The sequence below is a fragment of the Ursus maritimus genome, unplaced genomic scaffold, assembly GCF_017311325.1.
Source record: "Ursus maritimus isolate PB19 unplaced genomic scaffold, ASM1731132v1 scaffold_2, whole genome shotgun sequence".
Lineage (NCBI taxonomy): Eukaryota > Metazoa > Chordata > Mammalia > Carnivora > Ursidae > Ursus > Ursus maritimus.
This window is the reverse complement of record NW_024424452.1, coordinates 86,329,000-86,355,802: the sequence shown is the minus strand read 5'-3', so window position 1 is coordinate 86,355,802 and position 26,803 is coordinate 86,329,000. Positions and strand designations below refer to the sequence as shown.

General features: G+C 51.5%; 1 protein-coding gene and 1 long non-coding RNA gene across 2 annotated transcripts in view; one reads left to right on the top strand and one right to left on the bottom strand.

The window, feature by feature from the left end:
• NMNAT2 (nicotinamide nucleotide adenylyltransferase 2) overlaps positions 1–26,803 on the bottom strand; it is a 143,547-nt gene that overhangs the window by 5,698 nt on the left and 111,046 nt on the right. The window contains exons 2-8 of the mRNA XM_008701113.2: positions 23,890–23,978; positions 23,036–23,103; positions 20,887–20,965; positions 17,511–17,637; positions 16,016–16,096; positions 14,864–14,908; positions 10,593–10,669 (exon numbers count right to left, since the gene is read on the bottom strand). Of these exons, the coding sequence (XP_008699335.1) occupies positions 10,593–10,669; positions 14,864–14,908; positions 16,016–16,096; positions 17,511–17,637; positions 20,887–20,965; positions 23,036–23,103; positions 23,890–23,978 (566 nt within the window). The remainder of the gene's footprint in view (positions 1–10,592; positions 10,670–14,863; positions 14,909–16,015; positions 16,097–17,510; positions 17,638–20,886; positions 20,966–23,035; positions 23,104–23,889; positions 23,979–26,803) is intronic.
• LOC103672412 lies at positions 211–13,578 on the top strand. The gene is made up of 4 exons (XR_571159.2): positions 211–288; positions 8,071–8,245; positions 11,173–11,696; positions 12,696–13,578. It is a non-coding gene; the product is annotated as an uncharacterized LOC103672412 (long non-coding RNA).

The window sequence follows — 26,803 nt, the reverse complement described above, 5'->3', positions numbered from 1 at the left end:
AATCTCTGAGAAGGGGACCCGGGTGTCAGTAGTTTCTTTAATTTCCCAGGTGATTCCAATATGCAACCAGCTTGAGGACCAGGGGCCTAAGTACTGCTTCAAACTCCAGGGCAAATGGTAGTGTAGAGAAAGAGAGAGAAAAAGGGGGAAGAGAGGAGAGGAGGGGGGAGGGAGAGAGGAGGGAAAAGGAGCAGAGGGGAGGGAATCTATCCAAGCTGGTATACACGAACATTCCTCAACTGCCTGTCTCTGCAAATGACTCAAGATTCCCGGTGTACGTGGCATCAGGTAGGATCTGCCTGCAGTCTGATTCTGAGAACTTGGAAGATGTTCCATGAGCGGTGAATGAAATGATGGGGCAATTTAAAGTGAGCATTCTCGTTGAAAGCATGAAAACAACGGTTCAGACTGGAGTCCGGCCTCACGGGGAAGTCACCCTATGGGTGACATTAGTGCAGCTGCTGCTTCCCACTCAGGAACTAACGATCTGAGCACTCCATCAGTAACAGTGCCAGGTGGCTCAGTGGGTGGCAAGCAGGTGGAGACCTTGCTGCTTGAGATGTTTTCATTTTCCAGAAACAGGTGACAGACTTGCCCCCTGGGAATCGCAGATGGAGCGAGGGAGACAGGGTCTGTAGGACAAAACATGCAGCTTCACCACATCCAAGCTGCACGTCTGCAGGAGTTTGGGTCAGAGACTGCAGATCTTTTCTGCTCCTTTGCCAAGACCCCAGGACACCGAGCTTGATTTTCGCGCTAGAGGGTATTTGCGTGGGTGTGCATCAAGGGGTGGGGAGAGATGCCATGTGCTAGAGTTGGTAAGGTGTGCCCTTGGTCCCATGGGCATCCACCTTGTGCAGGGACTTAGCTGTCCTTCCCACCCCCCTGTCTCCTGTCTTCACCTGACCCCCAGGAGACCACCCTCTCCCGGTTTCCTCCGACCTCAGCAGCTGCAATTTTTGCTCTCCTTGTGCTGGTTCTTTCTCGTGTCCCTAAACTTGACCCACTGGAATCCCCCAGCCCTCAATCCTTGGACCCCTGGGGTAAGCAGATTCCGAGCTGAGCACGGAGTCTTACTCGGGGCTCGATCTTACGTCCCTGAGATCATGATCTGAGCCGAAACCAAGAGTCAGAATCTGAACCGACTGAGCCATCCAGGCGCCCCTGTGTGTGGCCTTGAGCCACCAGTCTTCAGCAACAGAAAATGAACTCATCCCCATCACCTCTCACTTGGATTGCTCTGGTCTCCTTGTCTTTCTCTTGCCTTTTTCAGTCTATTCCCAACAGCCAGACCGAAAGTATTAAAATAAATTGAGCTACTCCTGTGTCAAAAGTCTTCACTTAAATGTCACCTTCTCGGTGAGACCAGGCGATTTCAACTTGTGTGGCCATGCACGCAGACCCACACGCTATCCACACCTGCACAGTCCCTGCCCCTTCCGGGGTTTTCCGCTCCTCCTTAGCCATATTATGTTCATCTAACACCTTATATATTTTCTTTGTTCCACCTGACTTTTGTCTCTTTCTTCCTCTCCTATAAGGTAACCTCCACGAGGGCAGGGAGCTTTGTGTGTTTTGTTCACTGCTGTGTCCCCAGAGGAAAAGCACCTGGCACCGCATAAGTGCTTCATAGGTGCTGTCGAATGAGTGGATTCCTGCAGAGTCTTGTCTGGCAGCTGTCATGGAGGCATTTGCTGACAAACTCTCCAGGTCTCAGGACTGGCGACAAGCCCACAGTACCTCATGGGAGCTCTGGGAGGCCCAAAGAGGTTACTCGAAAGATAGACTCTCAGGTCCTATGACAAGTAAGGGTGAGCCTACTTTTGCAGGTTCCAGACTGGATCTGATTGGTGAGCAGAAGCACCTGGGGGAGCTTTAAAACCAACGACAAAAGTAGAGCCCGCAGACCTCACCCTGGGATTTTGAACCAACACGTCTAGGATGGGTGGAGCCCCTCTCTTTACAAAGCTCCCTAATCCGTCCGATGTGCACCAGCCTCTGGGGGATTGTTGCTTTAAATCACATCGGCAGTGGCCTAAGCTGCTAATTCTCTGGCTTGCTTTGGAATGAGGTCAAAATGAGATACTCAGCTCTGGAGATTCCAGCAAAAACGAGGACAAGGACATCACCCTGTGCCCTGCGGAGTGGGGGGGCGGGGGGTTGGGGTGGACGTCTGACCCCAGGAAACAGAGGGGTCGCTCAGGCTTTCCCTGCCCACGGAGCCTGCAGGAGTGTGCCCAGGCCCTGGGATGGTGCTGTTACGCCAGCGTGAGGGGCCCACGTGTCCTGCGTGCTCGTGAAGAGCCGTCTGCAGGTCTTGCCTTGGGGGCGGGGAGGTGGGCGAGTAGTCAAGGTAGCCGAGCTCTCCTGCTTGGCAAGTCCCTTTCCTGCTGCTGACTAGTGTGACCCCAGACTGCCCCGCCACAGTTAGCAAGATCAGGGTACAGTCTTCTCCCCCCTCCCCCAGCATATAGTGGCCTTCTCAGTTGAGCTCTGGCCTGTCATGCCTGAGGTGGGGTCTGTGACATTCATCCTGTTTCAACTTCCTGCTCACAGGCTCAGCGTTTTGATCATATCTTTTCATCCTCTGGTCAAAGGCTCCCCAGAGGAGGCAGGGGTGGGGATGGGGAGGGGAAGTGGGAAGGGGTGGACTCTGCTTCCCCAAACGTGGGGAATCTGAAGGAAGGATATGAGACATATTGAGGCAGGAAGGAACTTGGCCTTGGGAGACAGAACACTCCTGAGGACCCAGGCGGCAAATCTGGAAGGAATGCGAAGTTATCGTCATCTCTCCAGGAGGCCGAATTTCAAGATCTGCACTGTTGGATTTGGGGGATGCTTTGGGTCGGGGATGCCCGGTGCTCTTAGCCAAGGACTTTCCTGGGCACCAGGGACAGAGGGTTGAGCAAGACAGACACGGCTTCATCTCTCCAATCAATCACTACCTAGGAGGCACTAAACAAATGATTAATTATTTCAAGTGTATCTATTGCTATGAAGGATAAGGACAGCTTACTATGAAGTGGCTAATACCTTGTAGCGGCTAATGTCTTATGGGTAACTGGTTAAAGTTTGGGTCACATCGCATGGTGGACTTAAACTCTCTTATGGGCTAAGCTCCTCCAACCAAGAAGGAGGTACTCTTTCATTCCACAAACTTCTATGTTGTGTATATGGTAAACGGGGCACTCTCCTGGTGTTGCCAAATAAGATAGGCAAATCTAGTATACTCATAACGCTTACCTTCCAGGAGGGAGAGACCATAAACAAAAAATGTAAATAAGAATACATGAGGTGGAATTAAGTACAGTATTGAATATAAAATACAATGACCTTAAAGTTGAAACCAAAATGACAAGAAGGCACCAGACATAAGGATATCTGGGGTAAGAGCACTCCTAATTAGGCCATAGCTAGTGCAAAGGCCCTGAGGTAGGAGAAACTATTAAAAAACAAAACAAAATAAAATACGTAGAACTGAAACACAGAGAAGTAGGAGAAATAGACAAGGACCAGATCAAAGATGGGGTTTCATTCCAATTGCAAACAGAAGTCATTAGAGTGTTTTAAGCAGAAGGTTTGATTTCCATTGACAACGGGATCCAATTTCCATTGATTTACGCAGGCAAGCCTAACTGGTTAGATCCTCTCTAGGATCATTCTGAAATCAGGATTCAGAATCCTGACCATGTCCCCCAAACATGCTGTCTTGTGCACGTTCTCCAGGTACATGGGTGACTTGGGCCCTCTTGTGTTTCTTCTCCAGATGAGGATGTTCAGGGAGGGACAAGGGACTATCAGTAAGAAGGGAAACAAACAGGGACTAAGCTACCTGTTATGTGCCAAGCACAGTACTGGGAGCTCTACTGATTATTACACTTAATCCTTACAGCAGTGGTCTTCTGAGATACGTGCCTCAGTTCTCCACTCATAGATGGGGAAATCAAGACTCAGTGAGACATAGCAGCTAGTTAGTGGATTTGAGCCCACTCTGCTCTGCTTTAAAGGCTCTTTCTGCACATCAAACCTCTTCAAAATCCATTTCTTAAGACTCACATTTTAGTGACTTGAAACTTTTTTGGTTTGAAAATATATTCTTATTTTTTCTCTAGGTTTAGCATGGGCTTCCTCCGTTCGTTACTCCACATCGCCCCCTGGAGTATATAATTTTGTACACTTCCAACTGGGTTGCAAAAGATGCAAGGAAAGGTGTCTGGCAGAAGCCACACAGTGGGTTAGGGGCTTCTGAAATATGCCCCACCCATTTTAGCCAGGAATCCCCCACCCTTGTCCTGGCCTCTGTTCCTCTCTGGAGGGAAAGCAGGGCAAGAGGTTAGTGTGATCAGAGCTGAGAAAGCGGGAAGGCATTTCCAGAATGGCTCTGTTAAGTGCTGATGCATGAATGATCCTTCAGAGGGGTTTCCCAGAGGAAATTATCCCCATTCCCATTTCCAATTTGACTGGGGGTGTGGGAAGGCAAGAGATTTCAGACTCAAGTCAAAAGCTTGAAAACCAAACCAACAGTATCTTTCACACGAGAACCAGAATCATCCGTGATAGGAGCTAAGCCTGCTTCCCTAGAGCCTGTAAATTCGACATTGGTTTTATCAGTGTGGGGGCTAATCCCTGGGGTGGAAGTGTCCGTTGGGCTTCCTGGCTGGGGCTGGACTATCTGATAAAAACCATCTGAGCCTGAAAGACCAAATGTTTGTCTTTGCTCTATGAGTCCCGAGCCCTGGGATTTCTTCTGGAGTGGCTAGTGCCCCAGGCTCTTCCTCTGTTTATTTTCTTTGGTTGTTTTCCCATAGCTGGTGGAGGTAGGAAGCAGTTAGCCCATGGCTGGTTGGCTGGAAAAATGTAGGATACAGCCAATTAGAGCCAGCCTGTGGAATGCTAGGTTTCAAGAAGGGCAAAAAGAAAGAAAAGAACACACAATTTCCTTACCTCTGGGTGCCTAATGTGCCACCTTCAGATTTCCATTCCTTTGGGTTAATAATCCCTTGCTCATTTAAAATGCAAATGCCATTTGAAAGCAGCTAAAACATTTAATCATTACACTTAATGATTTTGCCTGTTTGCTGAAGAGTCAAAAGCTTCCAAATAAAGACCAAGATAAACCACCTATTTCAACCAGCCAGCACCATCTCCCCAGAAGCTTTTGTTCCCACCATTAGATCTTTTACAGCCTTCTCTCAACCCAAAAAGCCCATCTCTTTCCACCCACTTAACCCAATACTGCCCATCACCCAAAGCCCAGCTCAAGTGCTCCCCTCTTACAGCCAGCTATGAAATATATATATTTCTCATTCTTCTCACTGTCTTTTATGGATTAGGGATCTGAAGACATGGGCAACTTCCCCTTCCCAGGAGTGTGCTAGGGGTTACCTGAACTAATCCACGAGAAGCATCTGAGTATTTACTGTTTATCTCCCCCACTGGAAAGTAAAGTGCACACAGTGAGAAGCTTTGTCTATTTTGTTCTCTCTGCTCGTTCAGCCCTAGAACAACGTCTGGCACTTGGTAGGTACTCAATGAATATTTTAAAAACCAATAGATGAATAACAGCCAACATTTACTGACTGCTTACTAGTTTCAGAAACCCTTCTAAACTTTTGACAATTTTATTGCATGCAATATAAAAAACTAATATAATAAAAAAGTATTTTTAGACTGCAAGTGCCTCAAGGACAGATAACGTGCTTATATTCATACTGCGCTCTAGACCTCAGTAAGTACTAGTTGAAAGATTGATTGAAGGAAAGAATGCTCCAATCAGAATTAATTTGCCAGACTGCCTTCCATTACAATAATATGATGGACAAAGCAGCTGACAGGATAAGAGCCCTAGACAACTGATTTTATTTGGGGGAGGGGAGTGAGTGTAACAGCTTCCTGCTTCACAAAGGCGTATCCATGGCTGACCCTTTATCCTCTGGCCTTGACTTCCAGCAGACCCTGCTCCATGCTTGGCTACCTGCTTCGGTGCTGGTGCCCGGATGCCGCACAGCAAAGACCAGGTCCCCTAGGGGAGACCAACTCTGTAATAAGAACCCAGGGATGGGAAGGGCTGGCCCCCACCCTGGGTGCTGATCTCCAAGGCCAGCCCAGGAGCCTGGATCTTGAATTCTCTCAGGAATCAAGAATGAAAAAGCCAACTGCCAGGCCGCACAAGCAGCTCTTTTGTATCCCATGGAGAGAAACTCGATGAATATGTATGGAATTTTCTCCCCCTGGAATGTAAGGGGAAGGGTGTGTCATTGGTCAGAGGAGGTCAGAATTCACTGTGGGCTAATAGATCTTTGTGCCTAATAGGAAATGCCCAAGGGATGTGTTAGGAGGTGGGGTTGTTCCTTTGGCTGTGGGATGAGACTTCTGGATGAATAGCACTGCTTTAGGAGTCCCAATCGAAAGAGCTAGATGGACCCCGGAGAATTTGTGACTGTGCTGGAGGAAGCCTTGGCACTCCTGCTGTGGGACAGACCAACTCAGCTTCTTCCCAGCCTGGCTGGGGGCAAAGCTGCTCCACAGCCCCTCTAAGCTTTCTAACAGAAGGGTGGAGAAACTCCTATTTCACCCTAGACCTGTCTGAACTAGTGTGGCTTCTCTCCTGCCCTCGGAATCCTGAGGATTCTGAAGAACATGGGAGGCTGGACTGTGGAGCCAGAGCCTGAGACCTTCCCAAGGGGCTTGGCTCTTCAATTCAGGGGTTTGGGCTCATGGTCACTAAACAGAGGTCTGTGCCCAACAAACATCACTTGGGACACCAGCTAATGAAGAAACCAGGATAGAAATAGGTCTCCTATACCTCATCCCTGGTAATCTCATAGTCAGGAACTGAAAACCCTAAAATGGAGCCCTTCTAGGCAAACTCCAGATGGTAGAATTTTCTAGTAGAATAAGCAGGACTCACCCTGTACCCAGTCTTTAAAGTAAGACCTTCCTTTTCTTAGACCCTGAGATCCAACCATCCCCAGACAAGCACCATGGAATAATCCCCTGAATGGCTAACTAGCTGTGCGCTTCCTATACCCCCCTCTGCCCAGCCCAACCCTATTTCTAGCAGAGAACCAGACCCTTTACCAGACCCTGCTCTCTCATTTGCAGGGCAGAAAACAATGCTTTGCGGTCAGTGGCTTTAAACTCACTGAAGAGATTTCACTAGATACCTAGGATGAGAGAAAACAGGAAAGATACGTTTAGAATAGAAAGAAGAGGTTCTGCGTTCTCTGCCCCGCCCCCCTCCACAGAGATCTGTGAACACCACCCTCTCTCCCTGGCAAGCGGCACCCTAGGGGCAAAACCTCAGAAGAAAATGAGTCCCGGAGATCATTGGTGGGTGGGGCCCAGCGCTAAGCTTCCGGACTCAGCCAGGAGCCCAGCAGAACCCCACCGCCTCCAAGTGGCCACGAATGTCCAGACGGGGAAGGTGTCCATGGAGACCCTGAGGAGCTCATGTTCACATTCAGGGCCCACAGAAGCCTGTCGGGTTCTGCTAGTCAGTAGTATAATAATTGAGACTAACTTCCCATCAGCCCTGTGGGATAGATTTGGACTTGAATTTTAATTTGATTTAAATAAATCAAAGGTGATATTTCTAGCACACCTCTTCTGTGGGTTGAGATTCAGACTCGTTATGTAAGGAAACAGCTCCTTGATTTTTTTTTTCCCCCTCTACCTCAGGTGCCATGATTGTAAGGACCCCACAGACTGGCTGTGGGTTAAATCAGGGGAGGGAGCAATCGACTGAGTGGGGATGGGGCAGGAGAGCGCTAGGCCCAGAAAGCCTTGGGGAGTGACCTTGGCGCATCTGCTGTACCCAGATCCCTGCTGCCTGTGCTGTGAACTGGAATTCTTACCACCCTTGCGGGATAGATGGGGGTTTCTGCCGGCCCCCTTGTTGTGCTGCCTGGAGTAGCCCGGCTAGGTGCTCTGGACCTTCAGAGTAACCAACCAAGGGGGAACACTGCTGAATAAATGAGGGTCTCGCTCCCCCTTCACTGTCACATTCCCAGTAAATCAGCAGCTAGGGGTTGCTCTAATTTTTTGTCTTAACCTGTGCTGTCATTTCAGCACCAGAGTCCAACAGGAAGAGGAGAGACCTGGGGCTCCTCATCTTGTCTTCAAATGCCAGATCTGACAACAGCAAGAGTGGCCATTTTGGAGAGCAGTCGGAGGGCCTGAGGTCAGCGATCTAACTGGGAGGAACAGAGAGGGACTGGCCGCGCTTCCAGTGCCCCCAAATGCTGTAAGTTTCAGGCTCCAGAGAGCCTGGGTGGGCCCCTGAGAGGGGGCCCTAGAGCTTCCCTGCCCATATAAGTGGCCCTTCAGACTGCTGCCCCAGGGGCTGACTTCATCCCTCCTGGATGGTCCAGCCTCCCTGTGGGATGTGCCCCCCCAACTGCCCCCTCCCCATTTGCCTAGATTCTTGAAAGAGCTCTGCTGAGATCTTGTACACGGCTTTGGCCACACGAGCGTCTACTTTCACAGCGCCATGTGAAGTAGAGAGGAAAGTAAAAGTTAATTAAGCCATTTCATCCAGAACTGAAAGGAGGTTTAGAATTTCACCTGCAAGAAATGGTCCAGGGGTGGAGAGGAAAGGCCTACACAGTGTAATTTACCTCTGGGAAACTCTCCCTCCCCTCCTGGTCCTCCTACAGCATGTTAGCACTCACACCCTTCACCTAGAATATCTGGGTGCCTGTCTATGAGTCTGTTTAGGTGAATTCGCTTATGAACATTTGTTGTATGTAATCGTGTGTGAGGTACTAGGCTGGGCACTTCACGTACACAATTTCATTTAATTTTCCCCAAATCCTATGAGGTAGGTACTATTACTACACCCATTTTAGAGATGGGATAAACTGAGGCTCAATATAGATTTTGTCATGAGCTGTGTTGGAATAGAACTGGAATCTGGAATCTGATCCTGAAGGTCCTCTCTCTCTCCAGAAACATATTTACATGTACATGAAAAAATTTCATATGTATATGTCTTACCACCTGATACTTGGGGGAACAGACTGTACTTCCTATTTTTGTAAGTGTCAGAATGTGATAGATAACATGCTATAGATTCTTTTTAAAAAGATTTTATTTAGGGGCGCCTGGGTGGCACAGTGGTTAAGCATCTGCCTTTGGCCCAGGGCGTGATCCCGGCGTTATGGGATCAAGTCCCATAAATAAATAAAATCTTTTATTTATTTATTTTTTTAAAGATTTTATTTATTTATTTGACAGAGAGAGGGACAGCCAGCGAGAGAGGGAACACAAGCAGGGGGAGTGGGAGAAGAAGAAGCAGGCTCCCAGAGGAGGACCCTGGGATCATGCCCTGAGCTGAAGACAGATGCTTAATGACTGAGCCACCCAGTCGCCCCCATGCTATAGATTTTTAAAAGAATACCAAGTTGTACTATGTGAAGTGATGTTAGCTAAACTTGTGACAATATTTTGTAATATATACATATCTCAAGTCATTGCATTGTACAACTTAAACTAATACCATGTAACATACCAATTATATCTCAATAAAACTGGAAACAAACTGATGCCCAGAGAGTTGAATGATTTGCATGGGGTCTCACAGCAAGTTATTAAAAAAAAGCACTTAGTCTGGAATTGCTGCCTTGAGAACCCAGCTTGCACAGGGCTATGGAATTGGGGGGATGGGTGCCTGGGTAGCTCAGTTGGTTAAGCACCTGCCTTCCACTAGTGTCGTGATCCCGGGTCCTGAGATCAAGCCCCGCATCGGGCTCCCTGCTCAGCAGGGATTCTGCTTCTCTCTCAGCCTCTGCCCCCCAACCCCACTTTGTGCCCTCTCTCTCTCTTGCTCACTATTTCTCTCAAATGAATAAGTAAATAAAATCTTTTTAAAAAGGGGGGCTATGGAATTGGGAATTAGCAATAGCTCAGGCTATCCAATGGAAGAATTAATGAAAGAGCAAGAATGAATATACAGACCAAGGGTGAGTAACTTACGAATGAGCCGGTTTAAGACCATCACCATCAGATCTGGCAACAAAAGATGTCCACTGAACTTCTAAGTGGTATACGTTTAACTTTCTGTTTCCCTCTACCCCCAGTCAATTGCTAGAAGGATTCTACTGACCTTTTGCCATGAACGCCTCCCCTCCTGACCCCTTTTTTCTTGTTGAGGGAATTCTAGGGTGGTATTTACTACCTCTTCAAAAGGAATCAAAGGAAAACAAAACACACATAATCTCAAAAGGGCGAAGGCTTTTTTAAAATTCCTCCCTCCCTTCCCCCCCTCCTGCCTCTGCCACACACATAGGCTCCAAGTACTACGTGGAGAAGGTATTCTGTGACTCAGTTTGCTTTCTTCCCAGGGGCTTCCCAGGAGCAAGCCCGAGTAGGAGTGAGTGTAAAAATGCAGTCAGAGCTCAAGCTTGGGATCGGTGGGAACTTTCTTCCATAGTGACCAGAACGGATTGTCCTGGGAGCCCACAGGAGATGGGACACTCAGGCTGGGAAGGGAGGCTGTTGGGGGGAGGGAAGAGCAGAGGCTGAAACCAGGTGCCCCCACCCCATCCTTCCCTGGCAGCTCCGTATGCTGCTGTAGGAACCTTGCTACTCACATCCGCCTCATTCCAGAGCCCGGGGATGCAGAAGGATTCCAGAAGGTCACTGCCACACAGAAGCAAGATCCGCAGCTCTGGGGAGGGGAACAAAGTCAGCACAGGGGTGAATGCAGCCCTGGAACACATTCAACTCTCAGCCTCGCCCCTGATAAATACCCAAGTGGCCAATTCCTGCGGCTCCAGCACCCCGCTCTTCCAGGCTCCCCTGCACCATGGTGTGTGCAGTGAAGACACCTTTGCCTGCCCGGCTCATTTACAGACACTCTTGTCCCCTGTGCGAGGAATTACTCATTCAGGGAAGGTCTTGGTTTGCCTGGTACCGAGGGGTTTCTGGGGACACGGGTCCTACCATCCTAAACCAGGGTGGCTGGTCACCCTAGAGAGACAGAGCTGGGTATGCGACTTGTCTAAGGTCTAAGGGGCTCTCTCTTCTGCTCCATATCAAACTCAAGTGCCAACAGACTTTGGCTCCTCTGCTGCTGTGCCTTATCCAGGCTTTGTCTTCATCCAGGGGCCTGGGGGGACACCGGGTGTCCCCGTGCAGTAGCTGAGTTAATCGGATGTCCTCTCTTTACAGGGCCACCGTCCTAGGCCAGGAGCTTGAGAAGCGAGGCTGACCCACCCTGCCGCCATCCCAGGCACATTCCTGCTTGTCCGTTGTTTTCCTTCCCTCCCGAAGCCCACTCTGCATCATCCCAGCGAGGCCCCTCCGGACAGGCAGCAAATTGACTTACTAAAACTGAGCAATGGGGGAAAAAAGGATCCTGGGATTCTCTGAACCACGTGGGCAGAGACCCCTGCCGGGGTGACTCGGTGTGACTCGGTGTGGAGTGTTTGGTTCCCAGGCATCCTGGGCCCTCCGGCGAGAGGCCGTGGCTGCGGCCATCTTGTCTGAAATGGAGAGAGAGCCAGCCCTGCTCTGAGCCTTCCAAAGACCACTGCCACCCTGCACCGAGGTTGAGAGATGGCAGTTAGGTCACCCTGCCTGAGACGCCACAGCTCGCTCAGGGACCTGATAAGGACTTTCAGACGGTGACCTTGTCCCTGCTGCGGGAATCTCCAGATGGTACAGAAAAGGAAGGCTGCTGGGCTGATGACAGTGTCAGTATCTCATTGTCCCACCTGGGCAGCCCATCCTCAGGGAGCCGCGGGAAGCACTGCGGTCTTCGCTCCTGAATATTCCTGCAGCCTCTCCTCTCCTCCATGCTATCCTGGAGCCCAAAGATCTGCTTAGGGGCAGGGACCTTAACTGATCTTTCTATGCACAAGGCCTGGCAGAATGACCTGCACACAGTAGGTGCTCAGGGCGTACTGAATAAGTGGACAGCAGACAAGCTGCCCACAGAGGCCATGCAGCCAAGAGGTCTGAGAGCCTTCTGGGCAGCCTGGGATGGCTGTGCTAGCTGTCATGGTCTTTGTTTTGCAGCCTGGGGGTCCTGGGGGAAGTGGTGTCTCCCTCTTCCCGTGTTATGCCATGGGGTTTCTGGCCCAAGTCCCCATCTGCAGAGATGAGCCAGTCTTCGTATGGCTGAGAGGAGCCACAGTGGGCTCATTCCTGGGATCCTACTCTTCCCCATCCCCCATGTGGAACCACCCAGAGCTCCAGAGTTCTGTTCCTGTAGAAAGGGAAAGAAGCTGAGGCTCTGTGACTCTGATTGCAAAATTTCAGCCAGGTGGCATTGTCCAGAGGATGTGCTGGCCCTTGGCTTTCTCTGTGTCAGTGGTTCTCAGTGGAGGGCAGCTTTTTCTCCTGAATTTGATAATGCCTGGAGACATTTCTGGTTGTCAAGACCAGGGAGAGGGGCGTGCTACTGGGATCTGGTGCTTGGANGGCAGGAATGCTGTTGGACATCCTACAAGGCACATGGCAGCCGCCATGGGCACAGCATTGTTTATTTCCCAGTGTCAATGGCCCGTAGCTGAGAAAGCCTGCTCTACAGCCATGAAAATACATCTCTTTTCGATTCCGAAGCCACGATTCACTTTCCCACTCGAGTACAATGTTGGTTGGTTTTGGGGAGCTTGGAGGGTTTTTTTGTTTTGTTTTTTTAAAGCCAAGCACAGAAAGATAAAAAGTGAGGTCTTCACCTTCTCTTGCAGCACCGGAACAGATGAATTTGTCACAGACCAGAAGCCCCAGCAGAGCGTGGGATTCCATGCATGGCCGCTGGAGGGCAGCAGTGATTTCTCCTGGTTTGTCGCAGAAGCCTAATGCAAGCATTTCCAGCCCGAAAGCCCTTGGTCTGGGGCAGCCCCCAGGAGCACTTCGCGGCTTAAGAACACGGAAACTGTGTTTCCATAGGTGCTCGCTGAGCTAGGAGAACGTGGCTTTTTCCTTCTTGCAAGGTGCAAGGGGATTTCAGAAAGGGGACTGTGAGCCAGAGGGCCTCCCAGCGCACAGTCTAGAAGCAAGACAGCTTCCTTGCGCCTGCTCTGTCCTCCACCTCCCTCCCTGGTTCACCCCCATCCAGGGATCCAGAGCCGGGAGGCAGGACCAGCGATGTCGCACCACACTCCCCTCCCAGGAATCCTGGCTCCGTGAAGCCCAGGCCCAGGGGCCCTTTCCAGCTCCCACTGCCCCCTGGGGCCACGGCCACCCAGACCACACCAGGCCACCAATTGATCCTGACAGCTGTGGCTGCCCAGCTTTCCTTTCCTGGAAAGAAGAGTAAGATGGGGTCAGGCTGGCCCTGCCCCTCACCAGGCAGCAGTGAGATAAGAAACTTGAGGGTGCTGGGCTCAAGCAAACCGTGCAAACACTCATTAGCATTAGCGGGGCCTCTCCGTGGGCGGGGGTGCTCCCCGCAGGTAAGAACTCACACAGGGGCCCCGCCTGCCGGGAAGGTAAACAAGGTCGCAGCTGAAGCTTGCCACAGTAAATGCTTTCTGGAACAAGGAAGGAGAGAAATAGACACTGAATACAGTTGCAGGTCTAAAGACCTCTGAGCTGGGCTGCTCGAGAAGGCCCCCAGGGAACGCAGGAAGTGGGAGTCCAAGGTTTTCTCTTCCTCGCCCTCCTGGAGCTGAATGCTTCTGCCCTGTTTTGGGGGAGCAATCCAGGAAGCCACATGGCTGCTTTTTGTGACCTTAAGACGGTGAAGGGCTGGTAAATAAAGGACATCAAAATACAGGAATGTAATTCAGAAGTGAGGAGTTTTGAGTCCTCGGGATCTTTGTTGTTAATACAATGTATTTCATTGTGGTTTAATATAATTTAATTTTTAGCATTGGCTGCATTTGACAACCAGTTTGCATACTTGCTGAAAATTACAGAAAGGGTTCTAACAAAACAGTAGGAGCCAACTCCACTGCTCCTCAGAACCGAGGACTCAGAGACGCTCCTTGAAGTGATGTCACATCCGCTGGGCCTCCTGGGAGAGACCTTGAAGCTCCAGGTACTGTCCTAGGCTCCCAGGATCACAGCAGGCACACTGATAGCCAGCCCTCGATGGAGGTGACGGAGGTGATGGAGGTGACTCGGGAAGGGATGGTCTGGAGTATCTGCAGCTGAGGTTGCAGATGGGGCGTGTCTGCCGGACACCAGGCTGCCCCTCATGCTAGAGTTGCAAGCATTCCAGTTGTCACTGACCCTCCCTGTCCCCTGGTACGGCGCCAAGTCCAGCTCCATCCTGGTATTTGTTCGCTCTTTCCCCAGCTTCACACACGTGTGTCTCTCCCCCACTCTGGAACCTCGGGAAGGACTCCGTTTTCTGGTTTGTTCCCCATGGTTCCGCAGGAGTCAGCTCACTTCCACGGGTGGGTCAGCTCCTTCCCATCCGACAGCGCGGTGTGGCCAGCGTCCACCTGCTCTGGCCTTGGGCCTACGCACCCTCACATGGACAGCGGGTGCCTTAGCCTCCACCCACGGCTTCAGGGAGGTCGTGGAGCCGGCTCTCAGCCCCTCTCTCCTCCTTGCCCTCCAAGCCCAGAAATAAGGAAGAAGATAAGGAAGACGGGGAGCCCCTACGCCTCAAGCAGTGTCATGGGCAAAAGAAAGGTCTCTCTGGCTGCCACGGAAGCTTAACTTCCACGGGTTTTGGAGGAGGGAGAGGAGGGCTCTGAAGGGAAAATTGCCAAGCCAGCCAGTCCCACCTCCCGGGAACTGGCCAGACAGGAATAACCGAGAATCTGCTCTAGTTTGGAGCCATTGTTCTGAGAGGAGACCCTGTTGCAAACACAACCCAGGATCTCCAAGCCTCTCCCCTGCCCCACTGTGCCCCCAGTACAGGCAGGAAGCGCCAAGCGTCCCGGCTTTTCCGGCCACTTACCTATCTCCTCGTACCGCATCACAGTGCCCAGATTGGCATTCTCATCTAGGGAGGAAAGAGGGAACGGAGAAGCATGAGGGGACTGACCGACTGCTCCCCAACACGCGGTGGGCCCAGGGGCCTCCTCAGGAGTGTGGGACGGGGGGAATGTGTGGGAGTAGGGGGTCATTGCCTCCCTGCGCAGAGAGCATCTGAGTCCAGCGAATGGAGAGCAGGAAGCGTCTGCCTCCTCATGCTCCAGGGCCCGAATTCACAATTCTGGGCCTTTAAGAATCAGACAGCTTTGCTGGGAAGCCGCTGACGAACGCAGGCACGCTCGTGCTGAGCACCTTCTGTTTCTTTCTGTATTTTCGGGAGGTAGTCCACAAAAGCAGCGTCCTCTAAGCCTAGGCAGACAGCTCTTGAGAGTGAAGGGGTGGCCCTCTCCCATTAGGGGCTGCCTGGTTCAGAGAACAAGCACAACCACGCACTCTGGGTTGGCAGACACAGCAAGAGCCCGTGACAGATGACAGAGACAGAGGCTTTGACACGTGCTCTCAAGTGTGCAGTGCCGGTGCGGGGGTTCCTGGTGTGCACAAAACCACACAGCTGCCATCTTGGTCCCCTGTCTCCTCTCCTTCTGCCGCCCCTCTTAGTTCCTTTTGGAAAATGGTCAGATTTTTCAGAAATCTCAGAAACGGCAGAAGTCAGCCCCAAAGCATCAAAGAAATGAGGTCTAGACCTTCAACTCTTCCTCAGGGTTGAATTGGGGGACCCTGAAATAGCCCCATCCGCACGGAGTCCTTGAGGGAACAGCTAGAAACAGGGAATTAAGGAAGGAGTATGGGTGTTGGTAGCCTATCAGCAGGGGTACAGACACTGCCAGAGCAGGGAGGACCCGAGGGATGGTTTCTGGGCCCCCGAAACCTCTTAGGTAGGTGGCTTCATTCTGTGTGTGGGGGTGGGGCGGTGGGGGTAGGGGAATGAGCACATCACTGCTGAGGTCTGGCAGCCCCAGGCCACACGCTCCGGGCTCCCGGGCTCCTGTAACTGCTTGGTCCTGCAAGCCTGGGGACATCCCTGTTTACTTGTGTTTTCTCTCCATCACTGCTCTATTAACAGTCATCCCACAGCAGGCGCTGGGAGGTGTTGACTGAATGAATGCTCCCTTACCCACAAAGGTGAAGCGCTCCACAGGCGGGCGGACACAGCAGATCCGGCTTAGACTTTCTCCCACCTTCCCCAAGATCTTGGCTATGGGAGAGAGCAAGACAGACAGGGACAGAGGGAGAGAACCACTCACAACTTACAGCCCAGCATTTGGGCCACTTAAACAACAGGGTTGCCCTGGAGGGGGCAGGGGTTGGGTAGTGGGAGGCAGGAGGGTAGAGAGAAAGAACAGAAATATGACAGCAAACATTCCTTCTCGTTCACAGTCCAAGGCACAAGCATTCTGAGCCATAGACTGGAATCTATTTTCTGCTCGTATTTATTATACTGTCAAAAAGTGGAAAGTATAGAAGAGGAAAATATATAAAGAGGAAAATAAAAAGCACCCCTAATCCCATCCCTGGAGACAACCACCACTAACACTGGTATATTATTTATTTTCCTCCATTGTAAAAAATATGCATTATGCAGGTATGTTTGCATACCATTAGTTGGCTCAGTTTCCGCATTTAAAAGACATATGGGCTATTTGCTTTTTTTTCATTTTTTAATATGAGCCTTAGCCTTCATTCCTTCCCACGAAGATGGACTTTATAATAATCAGACATCCTACTTTGGCCGAGAGGGATCTGATTTTTGATGACCTCTCTGGGCTCTAATCCAGGAAATTTTTCTGAGCCCCCACATGTAGCTGTATGAGAACAATGAAATTCTGGCTCTTCATGAACTACCCTGTATAGACCAAGCTAATCACCTAATAGCTTATAGTCTCTAGGCTTGAAAAGTAATACCAGGATCTGTCTCTTGCAATTGGTTGGTAAAAATTTTGGAAAAAGCATGGACCTTGGAATCAAATAGTCCTGAATATGAATTCTGACTCTTACTTTTGAGCTGTGTGACCTTAGGCTAATCACTCACCCTCTCTGATTTTTAGTTTTGTCCTTGTAAATGGGAACATAATATCTATATCACAGAATTACGGCATAAAATGAGAATCTGTGTAAAGCACTGAGCACTGCACAGGCATACAGGGCTCGGCGTTGGGCAAATGTCAGAGTCCTTGCTCTCTGCCACTGAAGAGGTGGCCAAGAGTCTGGGCTTCCGAATGCAGATGCTAGTCCTGCTATGTCCTTGCTGTGTGACTTTGGGCAAGACCCTCAGCTCCCTTGGAAGAGGCAGAGAAAAATGCTGCCTTTTATATCTTTAATGCCAGGAAGGCAATTATAAATATAATTTATAGAAATTTATAACTATAAATATAAGAAAAAATGCACACCATCAACCCTGTCTCTGTCTCTCTCTCATTGTGACTGCTTCTCTCTGAAGCTTTATTTTAAGGGCCAGAGCATCGGTGTCACCTTGTTAAAAATGCAAATTTTCCTCCCCCTCCCAGACCTACTAAATCAGATTCTGGGGAAGGGCCTGCAATCTGGATTTTAGCAAGCCCTCCAGTTGGTTCTGAAGTGTGTGTGCCACGGCTCCACACCAGTGTCCCTACCTGCAGTGGGCTTGTTGGACACGTTGCTGTTCTGGTAAATGGGCTGAGGGGTCTCATTTTGGGGCTGTCCGATCACAGGCGTCATGGAGGGTGTGTTGACATTGGAGAGGATACAGCCAGTCACCCGCTGGGGAAAGGGAGAGGTGCAAGGTCAGTGTCATTAGCCAAGGGACTTATGAAAAGCATTCCTCATTGTCTTCAAACGGTCATCTGTTCATCTATCACAGGGAGGCCCCTTGGAGCTGAGGCGGTGGCAGAGGCGGGTTCTAGACCAGCTGTGCCACGTGGCTCCACGCGGCCAGCAGGAGGCAGGACGGCTGCTCGCTCAGAGCTGGAAAAGCATGGGATGCAGTGTTGCACTGACCCTGGCTCAAGCGTGAGCTCTGCTGCCTTCCGGCTGCATGACCTTGGATAATTACCTTCATTGGAACCTCAGCTCAGGAGTTTACCACGGACAAGGCCACGTGGCTGCCTTTCTGGGTTGTGGTCGGATTACACCCGCGAGCCTTTGGCAAAGCGTCTGCCTGTAGAGCATGTGGCCCCTGGCTGCCGACGTTGTAACCTTCTGTGTGACGTGCGTACCTGCCCTCCCTGCCTGCTTCACGGGGCTCACATGAGGTCATGTCTGCAGAACGGCTGTGTACGCTTGGGAAAGGTCATACGACCCCCAGGCTCCATCGCCACCTGCCGCCTCTCCAGGCCAGAGATGCCAGCGTCAGGGCCAAGGCCGAGAGCGGTGCCGGGTCAAGCAGGATGCGTGTGTGTGGCAGGAAGAGCGGGCGGGGTGCTGGCACTCTTGCGCCTGCTGGCCGGTGTGGATACACATGCCAGAGCCAAACGGGAATTCTATGTGTATGATCCATTGTGCTGTGCTATCTGGCCTGCTGCTTCCCTCTGGGGCCGCAGAAAGCACAGAGCTGATAAGGCTGCGTTCTTCCCAGCTGACCCAGAAGCCACCCCCTTCCCTGCTGCGGGTGGGAGAGCCTGCGACTGCGCAACAGAGAAACAAAGGATGGATTTTTCAATCCGGTTAGCTTTCCCAGGGCCGTGGCTTCTTCAAGGTCCCTTCCCTGAAAGCCAGTATCCCATCCCCACACACCACTTTTTCTGGATCCCTGAGTCCCGCTGCCAGAGAACCCAGAGCTGCAGGGTTGCTGTGACCCTTGGAAGGCCCCTCTTCCCCACATGCAGAGAGCAGCCCTGAATCCTTTTGAGCCCTGGAAGGGTAGGCGTTTGTTCTGTGGGGTGACCTGTCCCTTCTGTGATGTTCTTGACGCGACGAGGTCACAGAAGCAGCCAGCCACGTCTGGGAGCCAGCCGAGGCCGCTTCCACAGGCCCTTCTCGGCCTGCTTTGTGGGATTCTCCGCGCAGCGGTGGCTGGTGGAGTGGAAGGGGCAGCCTTTTTTATTATTTTTTTATTATTATTTCACCTCCAGAAAAGAAAACGCCACATTCTCATTTAGTAACTGGTGAGTAGCTGAGGAATTGCTTCCTCCTGCAGCCTGCATCACGGGTCCCATGGGACTTGTTCCAGGTAGAGAAGAAAAGAGCTGGCCGCATGCCCCACTCTGCCCTCGTCAGCCCTCCACGGGCTCTCACGGTCTCAGAGGCCTTTCCAAGCACGGCCTTGGGTCACCTAGAAGCAAGCCCTGTGTCTGTCTCTCCAACAGGTCTGTCCTCCATGCCAGGAACACCAGCCTGATGGTAGAACAGAAGCGGCGGGGTGTTCCCTGCTCCCACTCCAGGCAGGGGCCCTTGGGACTCACATTCTTTGGCCTGTGCCCATCACTGAAACGGCTAGGGCTCCTGGCTGAGCTGCTCTGGCCCAGACTCCTGCCTCTGGACATGAGTAACAGAGGGAGCACTGGGGAGGCCCAGGCATTTAGAAGCAGAACAGCGGCCAGGCTTCATGGCTGGTCTGGGCAGGGCTTAGGCACGTCTGCAGGGTCCTGGATTCCTCCTTTCCATCACGGACCCTGAGGCCCCTGTGAGATCAGAAGGCGCACAGGCCCCCGGCTGACCCTAGCTGACATGCAGTGTGAGAAATAAACTGACGTGAAGTCACTAAGGTTTTAGGGATGTTTGTTACCACGCAGATCTTAACCTATCCTGACGGATACAGTAAGCTGGGATGGGATGCCTTTATTACTGCTGTTGTTGAGACCAGCACAGGGAGCAAGTGAGAGCCACCCTATGGCAGGGTCCTTTCAAGGGGACCAGGAAAGACTCAGGATGTGTGTGAAGGATTCTGAAAATGGAAGGAAGGGAGGCACGTTGTCTTCAGTTCCAAGGGGGACAAACCTAGCAGATGAAGCAACAGCCAGCTAGAGCCCTCCTTCTTCCTCTTCCTCTTCCTCTTCCTCTTCCTCTTCCTCTTCCTCTTGACTCCCTGGTTGGTCAGGAGCCCTGAACTCCAACTCTATTAAAATCAAGCACAGCTGCAGTTGGTGGAGTGTGATGCTGACAGCCCCCCAAGGAGCGGATTCTGACACCCACCAGCGGAAAACACAGATGGGCGGAGGCGCTCCCCATGTCAGAACAACGCCATCCAGACTGCCGATTGTGGCTGACGAGGGCACCGTGACAGGTTCAGTGGCGGCGAGCAGGACCCACTGCCTCTTGTCTTGGGCTGTCAGGTTTCTTGATGTGGATGGCACTGCTCTTCATGCCGCCACCATGGAAATCGATGGGTTGGTGTCGTTCTGGGAAGGGTGCTTTCCGCACACTCTGGCAGTGCTGCTGGCTGGTGTGGCACTGGTTATAACCCGGCAAGTAGCTCTTCAGTCGCGACCACCTGGGCACAAGCCACGGGCTCCCATCTGTGTTCACTAAGCAATGGCTGGGTGTCCTCAGATAGGTTGGCTCCCCTCTCTGGGCTTCCTTTTATCCACTCATAAAACAAGGACCAGAACACTGTCTGCCTTGAAACTCATGAGAGTGAACAAAGGGACAGTGACTGGCAGGGGTGAGGTCCCTCGGCCAAAGCTCCCTGTGCTGGATGGAGTAAGACGACCAGCAGGTCCCAAATAGATGGGGCAGGAGACCCGGCTGCTTGTACCTCCCCCCCAGCGCTCCTTGGTGCTCCTGCCTTCCTTGGCCAGGTCTCCTTCCCTCCTCACTTTTGGAAGTCTTTCCTTAATCCCACCCTGGATTTGCTGTCAGAAGATGAAGACCACCTGAGTCATATGGAGCAGGGGGAGCCAGGCAGGGGGCGGGTTCCTAATTGGCTGCCCTCCTTCCTGCTGCTTGGGGCCTGGTCTCGCACACAGCTGGCTGAAAGGCAGGAAACTGAACCAGGTCAGTAGGCCAGCAGCACCCGTACCGGGCCCGCCTGGTTTTGGGGGCCTCCCGCCCCTCCGCCGTGGCCCCGCTCACCTTCATGAGGTCCCGATGGTGCTCCAGCACGCTGCACGTGGTCTGCCAGGTGTCCTGATAGCACTCCCATGGGTCCACCCTAACATAACCAGAAAGAGGCTTCCCTTGGTTTCCATTCTCACACTCTTTCCTTGGTGGTTCCTTCCAGAGACTGCAGCTCAGGGAGCTTAGCAGAGCGGCTCACGCCTTGTCCTTAGATCCCAAATCAGATCAAACGTGGGCCTGAAACACCTTCTTACACCTCAGTTTCCCCCTCTGTAAAATGAGGGGAGTATGGGGCTTTGGGAAAGTGATGTTGTCTTTCGGTGCTTACTTTCCCGAGCTGTAAAATGACTACGTAACTCTCTTGTGGGGTTCTTAGGGCACGATGAGTTTTAGAAACAAAGTGCTTAGTACAGAGTCTTGCTCTTGTGCTTCCCCACAAGATGGAAATTCTCCTCTGGGCCCTCTAGGATTGGGAGAAGGGTTAAAAGCCAGGCCCTCATTGCGCAGTGGCTGCAGGTATCTGGATTGGGGGATCTACCCCTGTCTGCCTCCCTGTGCAGTGGGGGGCCTTGTGGGCATGGGGGGGGCTGCCAGTCAGACAGACGGGCACGGCCGCGCATGCTGGTCAACCCCTCCTGTCCACAAGGACTTGAAACAAGGGGGGGGGTGGCTAGCCCAGACCGATGCAGCGCTCAGGCTTAATTGCCAGCTTAATGAGCTGCTAAATTGGGAGATTTCTCAGACGTTTTCTTAGCAGTTGAGCATTCCCTGCCCACCTCCCACCATGCACACACCTAAGCTTCCCAGAGGTAAGCTCTCACTGACTGAAAACCCTTGAGAGTCAGCCTGTGAGTAGGCTCCCTGTGTCCCTGACCACCATGCACCTGCCTGGAACACACAGACTGGGCTAGGCAGGCTCCCCCAGGTCCAGGAGCCCAGCCCCCATCTCTAGAGCTACCTAGGTTCCCTAGTGACCTCCACTCTGGGAATTCTGACCTTGCCCAAGTGCCTAGGCCCTGCAGAGCAGGCAGGAGGCGCCGGGTAACTACTCATTGAATGAATGAAGCCATTCTTTCCGAATCTTCCAGTCACATCCGAGAGGGAACAACCCCCTGCCCCGTGTCTTCCGCACTGGACCCCGTTTTCCCCAGGAGGTCCTGAGCCACGGTGTTGCAAGGCCTTGTTTCTATCCCTATATGACCATGGATGTGCTGTTCACGCTCAAACCCCTTGACTTCTCTGGGCCTGTTGCTCACCAGGGAAAAGGCAGCTGTGTCTACCTGTATCTTAGGGAGATGAGAAAGGCTACAAAGGGCAAGTGTTGCTCGCGCAAGACACTGCTCACGGGCAAGGATCACCATTTAATTATCATTGTCGCCTCCCTTCACTGCGCTCCTTCCCGCCCGCCCCATCTCTCTTCCTCAGTGTGAGGTCAGCTGCCCTTCACTTCCCTCCTCTCATGGAAACCTCTAGGTGCTGCTTATTTTTCCGTGCGGGGAAATTACAGTATAAACGGTGTGCCATTATTTTTTTAAAATGCCATTTTCTCATGCAAATTATAACTGTAGGAACTTTGGGGAGCATAATTAGCATAATTAGTGGAAGCTCGCCTTAATTACACTGCAAGCTCTGTGCATAACAGTGTCTGCCATCTTAGTGAGGACGGTGCCGGAGGCTGAGGGCAAGGCAGTGAGCGCCCCAGGGCAGCCCCTCTGTCCCCTGTCAGCGTGGAGCCCCAGGCAGCCTGAGTTCGGGAATGGGAAATAAGGAAGGCCAGGGAACATTCTTTAAAAGGAAGTGCGAGTTCACAGGAAGTAACTGGGGAGGAAAGTGGAGAGGCATTTCGGATTTCCTGGCCATGCCTCACCCCAAATCCAGCGATGCTCCAGGAATACTCCCGGATCCAAAAGCCGCAGAGCAGAAGAAACACTGAAGCTTCCCTCTTTAGTCTGCTGGGCCCCATGGCCCGGTTTACAAAATAAAGCTGTCAGCTGGGCCACCTCCGAAGGTCTGCACAATTATTGCCTGCAGGGGACTAACATCCCTTCCGGCCTCCCCACCCCTGTGGATGGATCCAGGTGGCCGAGGGGACTCCTCCTCTTCCTCCACTCAGCCCCGGTGAGTCCCAGGCCCCCACCTGCGGCAATGGCCCGGCCAGCCCTACCTGATCCAATCGGAGTTCTGGACGGCCAGCTGACACATGATGAGGCGGTGCCGGCTGGACACAAGGCCCTGGGGAGCGACAGAGCAGTGTGAGTGGGAGGCTCGCCGCGGGCCCCCCACCCCCCAGCCTCCCCGAGACCCCACCCCAAGCCGGCTCCTTATTCAAGGGCAGCCATTTGTCAGTGGCGGCCGGGAATGAGGCTGTGGCCCTCCGCGTGTCCACCTGCCACGCACAAACACACGGAGCAGCGGGGGGGAAAGAAAGGGACGGAGGGCGGCTATGTGCTGCTCTCGCGACAAGGTCCAGAGGTGGGCCTCTCGGAGGAAGCAGCCAGCGCGTGCCCAGCCGAGACGAGACTTAACCCTGCAAAAGGTGCTTTGTCTGGAGGCTCAAGGAGACCACCAACGAATGGGTAGCTGGGGAAGGAGGGGGGATGGACCTGCGGGGAGGGCTCCTAGACTGTCCCTTTCATGCGGCAGGGAGGGAGCGGCAAGGAAAGGAATTTAAATCTGATCGTAAGGGGCATAGGCCTTTTCCTCCTAAAATCCGGGGAAGATCCGACACCGGCCGCCAGGGTGGCATCCGCGCCCAGTCCCGCTTGGCCCTCGGCGGGTGTGCCTGGTGCGCTGCTAACGAGCGCCGACGGCCTGGCGCTGCCCGCGGTCACGGTCACGGCCCCGGGCAGCTGTTCCTCCCATCTGCTGACCGTGCGTGTTCCAGAGCCGGGAGCAGGACGCCCGGTCTCGGGCATTTTGTGTTTCCGGGAAGGGTCGCCGTGGGGCAGCTGCGTGCCCGAGGAGCCATCCGGTCAGAAAGGGAAGGTAAAGGAGCAGAGAGGCAAAGGACGAACCCACCTGTTTTCCATAGGAGTCGTGGACAGGAGACACAATCCCACCAATCACAATAAACCTTCCAGTTTTGTGCAGATAATCCCTGGCTCTTTCTAATTAAGAGAAGAAAACCACACATTATAAAGAGTAAAGATGTGGGTTAAAGGTGATTGTTGAAATCAATAGGTTGGGCCCTGCAAGGCTTAGTGCCTTACGGCTTTCTCGCCATGGCTTTCTCGCCATTTACAAGGGAAGTGCCAACATTCAAAGTCATGTTGGTGAGGCAAAAGGTGATGGGATGCGAGGCTGGCCCCCAAAGCAAAAGGATTTAGAATTCCAGGGGATTAATCCAGTTTAAAAGGTCCTCTGCTGGACAAGTCAGTAGGTTCGGGACTTAGAACCAGCACCTCACTAAAAGCCATTTGAGGGACAGACTGGAATTCAGCCCACGATCACTTGCAGAAATTCCAAAATGGAGGAGTTACTTAAAAGGAAGAGCAAGAGGAAGAAGCAGCAGCAGCCGCCACCTTCTTCTCAGAAGAGAAGAACCACTGAAACAAATTTCAAAGGCCTTCTACATAATTAGGGAGAATGAACAGGAAAGCCATCATTATAGTTGATTGAAAAAAGTTCAGCCACAGAAAAGCCTTTTTTCTTTTGGAAGGAAGTTGTGAGGCTGCTTTTTCAAATTTACCGGACAAGCCCAACTTCATTTCCATGAGAAAATTCAGAAAACTACGAAGGGGATGAAAATTTTGGTTCTCACTTCCAGGGGGGCTCAGGGTGCAAACCCAACAGAACCTGAGCTGGTACCACTGAGGAAACATGGGGTGGTTCTATTTCGTGGGTGAGGGATTCTGCTCGTGAAGAGGGTCTTGGGCGGCCAGGCTGGCTGTGTAGCTTACACGCAAGTTCCCAGGATTTCCGTGCTGGCTCTCTTAAAATTTAAAAATATTTCTCATCACATTTGCCTTTTTCTTTTTTTTTTCTTTCAAAGTGAAAGCTCTTCGTTTCTTAAAAAAAATAATTAATAGACTTTATTTTTGAGCACAGTTTTGTATTTAAAGAACGATGGAGCAGAGAGTACACAGAGTTCTACATACTCAGCCCCCACCTGCCTAGCTCCCCCCAACACCATTTCCCTATTACTAATATCCTGCATTAGTGTGGTTCATTTGTTACACTCGAGGAGTCCATACCGACACCTTAGTATTGATTAACTATAGGCCACAGTTCCCACGAAGACACCCTGTGTTGTACAATCTGTGGGTTTTGACGAATGCGTCCTGCCACGTATGCATCATTGCAGTCGCACTGAGAACAGTTTCCCCGCACTCAAAATCCACTGTGCAACCCCTGTCCATCCCTCTCCCCAGCTACAGCCGCTGGTAACCACAGATCTCTCTACGATTTCTCTAATTTTGCCTTTTCCAAAACACCAAGTCAGTTGGGATCATGCACTACGTGGCGTCTTCAGACTGGCTTCTTCCACCTAGCAGTATGCATTTAAGGCTCCTCCGTGTAGCTCTATGGCATGATAACACATTTTTTAAATTGCTGAAGAATATTCCATTGTCTGGATGTATCACAATTTCTCTATCCATTTGTGCCACTTGTTTAACCATTTACCAGTTGAAGGACATCTTGTTTCATTCCAGTGTTCACTGATTACGAATCAAACTGAGATAACATTCGTGTGCAGGTGTTTGCATGGACATAGTTTGCAACTTGGTCGTGTAAACGCCTGGGAGCGCAGGGGCTGAATCAGAGGGTGAGAGTACGTTTGCTTTTGGAAGAAACTGCCGAAGTGGCTTCCAACATGATCGTTCCATTTTGCATTCCCACAAGCAACAAATGAGTGTTCCTGTTGCTCGCATCCTCGCTAGCATGGGGTATTGTCAGGTTTTTTGGGTTTTAGCCGTTCTAATAAGGTGGTGTCACCTATGCTTTTTGTGAAGAGTGATATTGCTTTACTTGTTTACAAGAAGTCTTATTTTGAGGACAAGGACAAATTGAAGGCCTTGTAAAACCCTTTTGATATTAGGATGAGCTCCATACCTCCCCTCTCTTCTCCTGGCCCTTCATACCCCAGTCTTTGTTGAGATCGTTTACATCTGGCCCTCAGCTGTCAGAGTCTCTGCTGCAGTAAATCTGTTTCTTTACTGACAGATCTAATGAGAGGTGAGTTCTACAGCTGTGGCTTTCAATGTTGTTGGAGTTCAACCCACAGTAAGAAACATTTCCTATCCTGACACAGTACATACCTACGTATATGTATAATTAACTGAAACAAATGTATTAAAATACCCTTAACTACAGCAAAGAAGCTCCCCCCCCACCCCGTCCTCGAAAAACTGACCTCTCCTTACTCTTCGCATACCCAAGCTTTTCATTGGAAGCTCCCTTCTACCTCGCCTCTACCTCGGTCCGGCATGCCTGCTCTGTCCAATGTTTACCATGGCTAGACTTGGCTCTGCGAGCCCCCTGTGCTTCCAGTTCAAGAGACCTGGCCGGGAAATGGTTTCTGAAAGTTTATGCCCTCAGTCCTCTTCTGCACTGAGTTCTTCAAAGCCAGAGATTTTGCTCTAAGTCGGAGGTCCCCAACTCAGAGCTAAAGGAGATGTGCAGTGAACATGCATGTAAGAAGCAAGCTCGATATAAAATGATTTGCATTCAAACAACCTTGACCGGACACATTGCCAGTTGAAACACTGCTGCTTTAAGAAAACGAAGCTGTGGTCCAAATGTGGTTCAGTCTGTCACCCGTGCTGAACACTTCTTGGGTTCTTAAGCACCTGCATAGTGACTCTGTAATTGACCAATGGATGCTTAATACATGCTCACCTGGAAGGCTCAGGTAGCTATTTACCCTACTCTTGACCTTCTAGAGTGTCCTTTCACTGGGCCATCTCAGGCCAGAGAGCCACCCACTCCACTC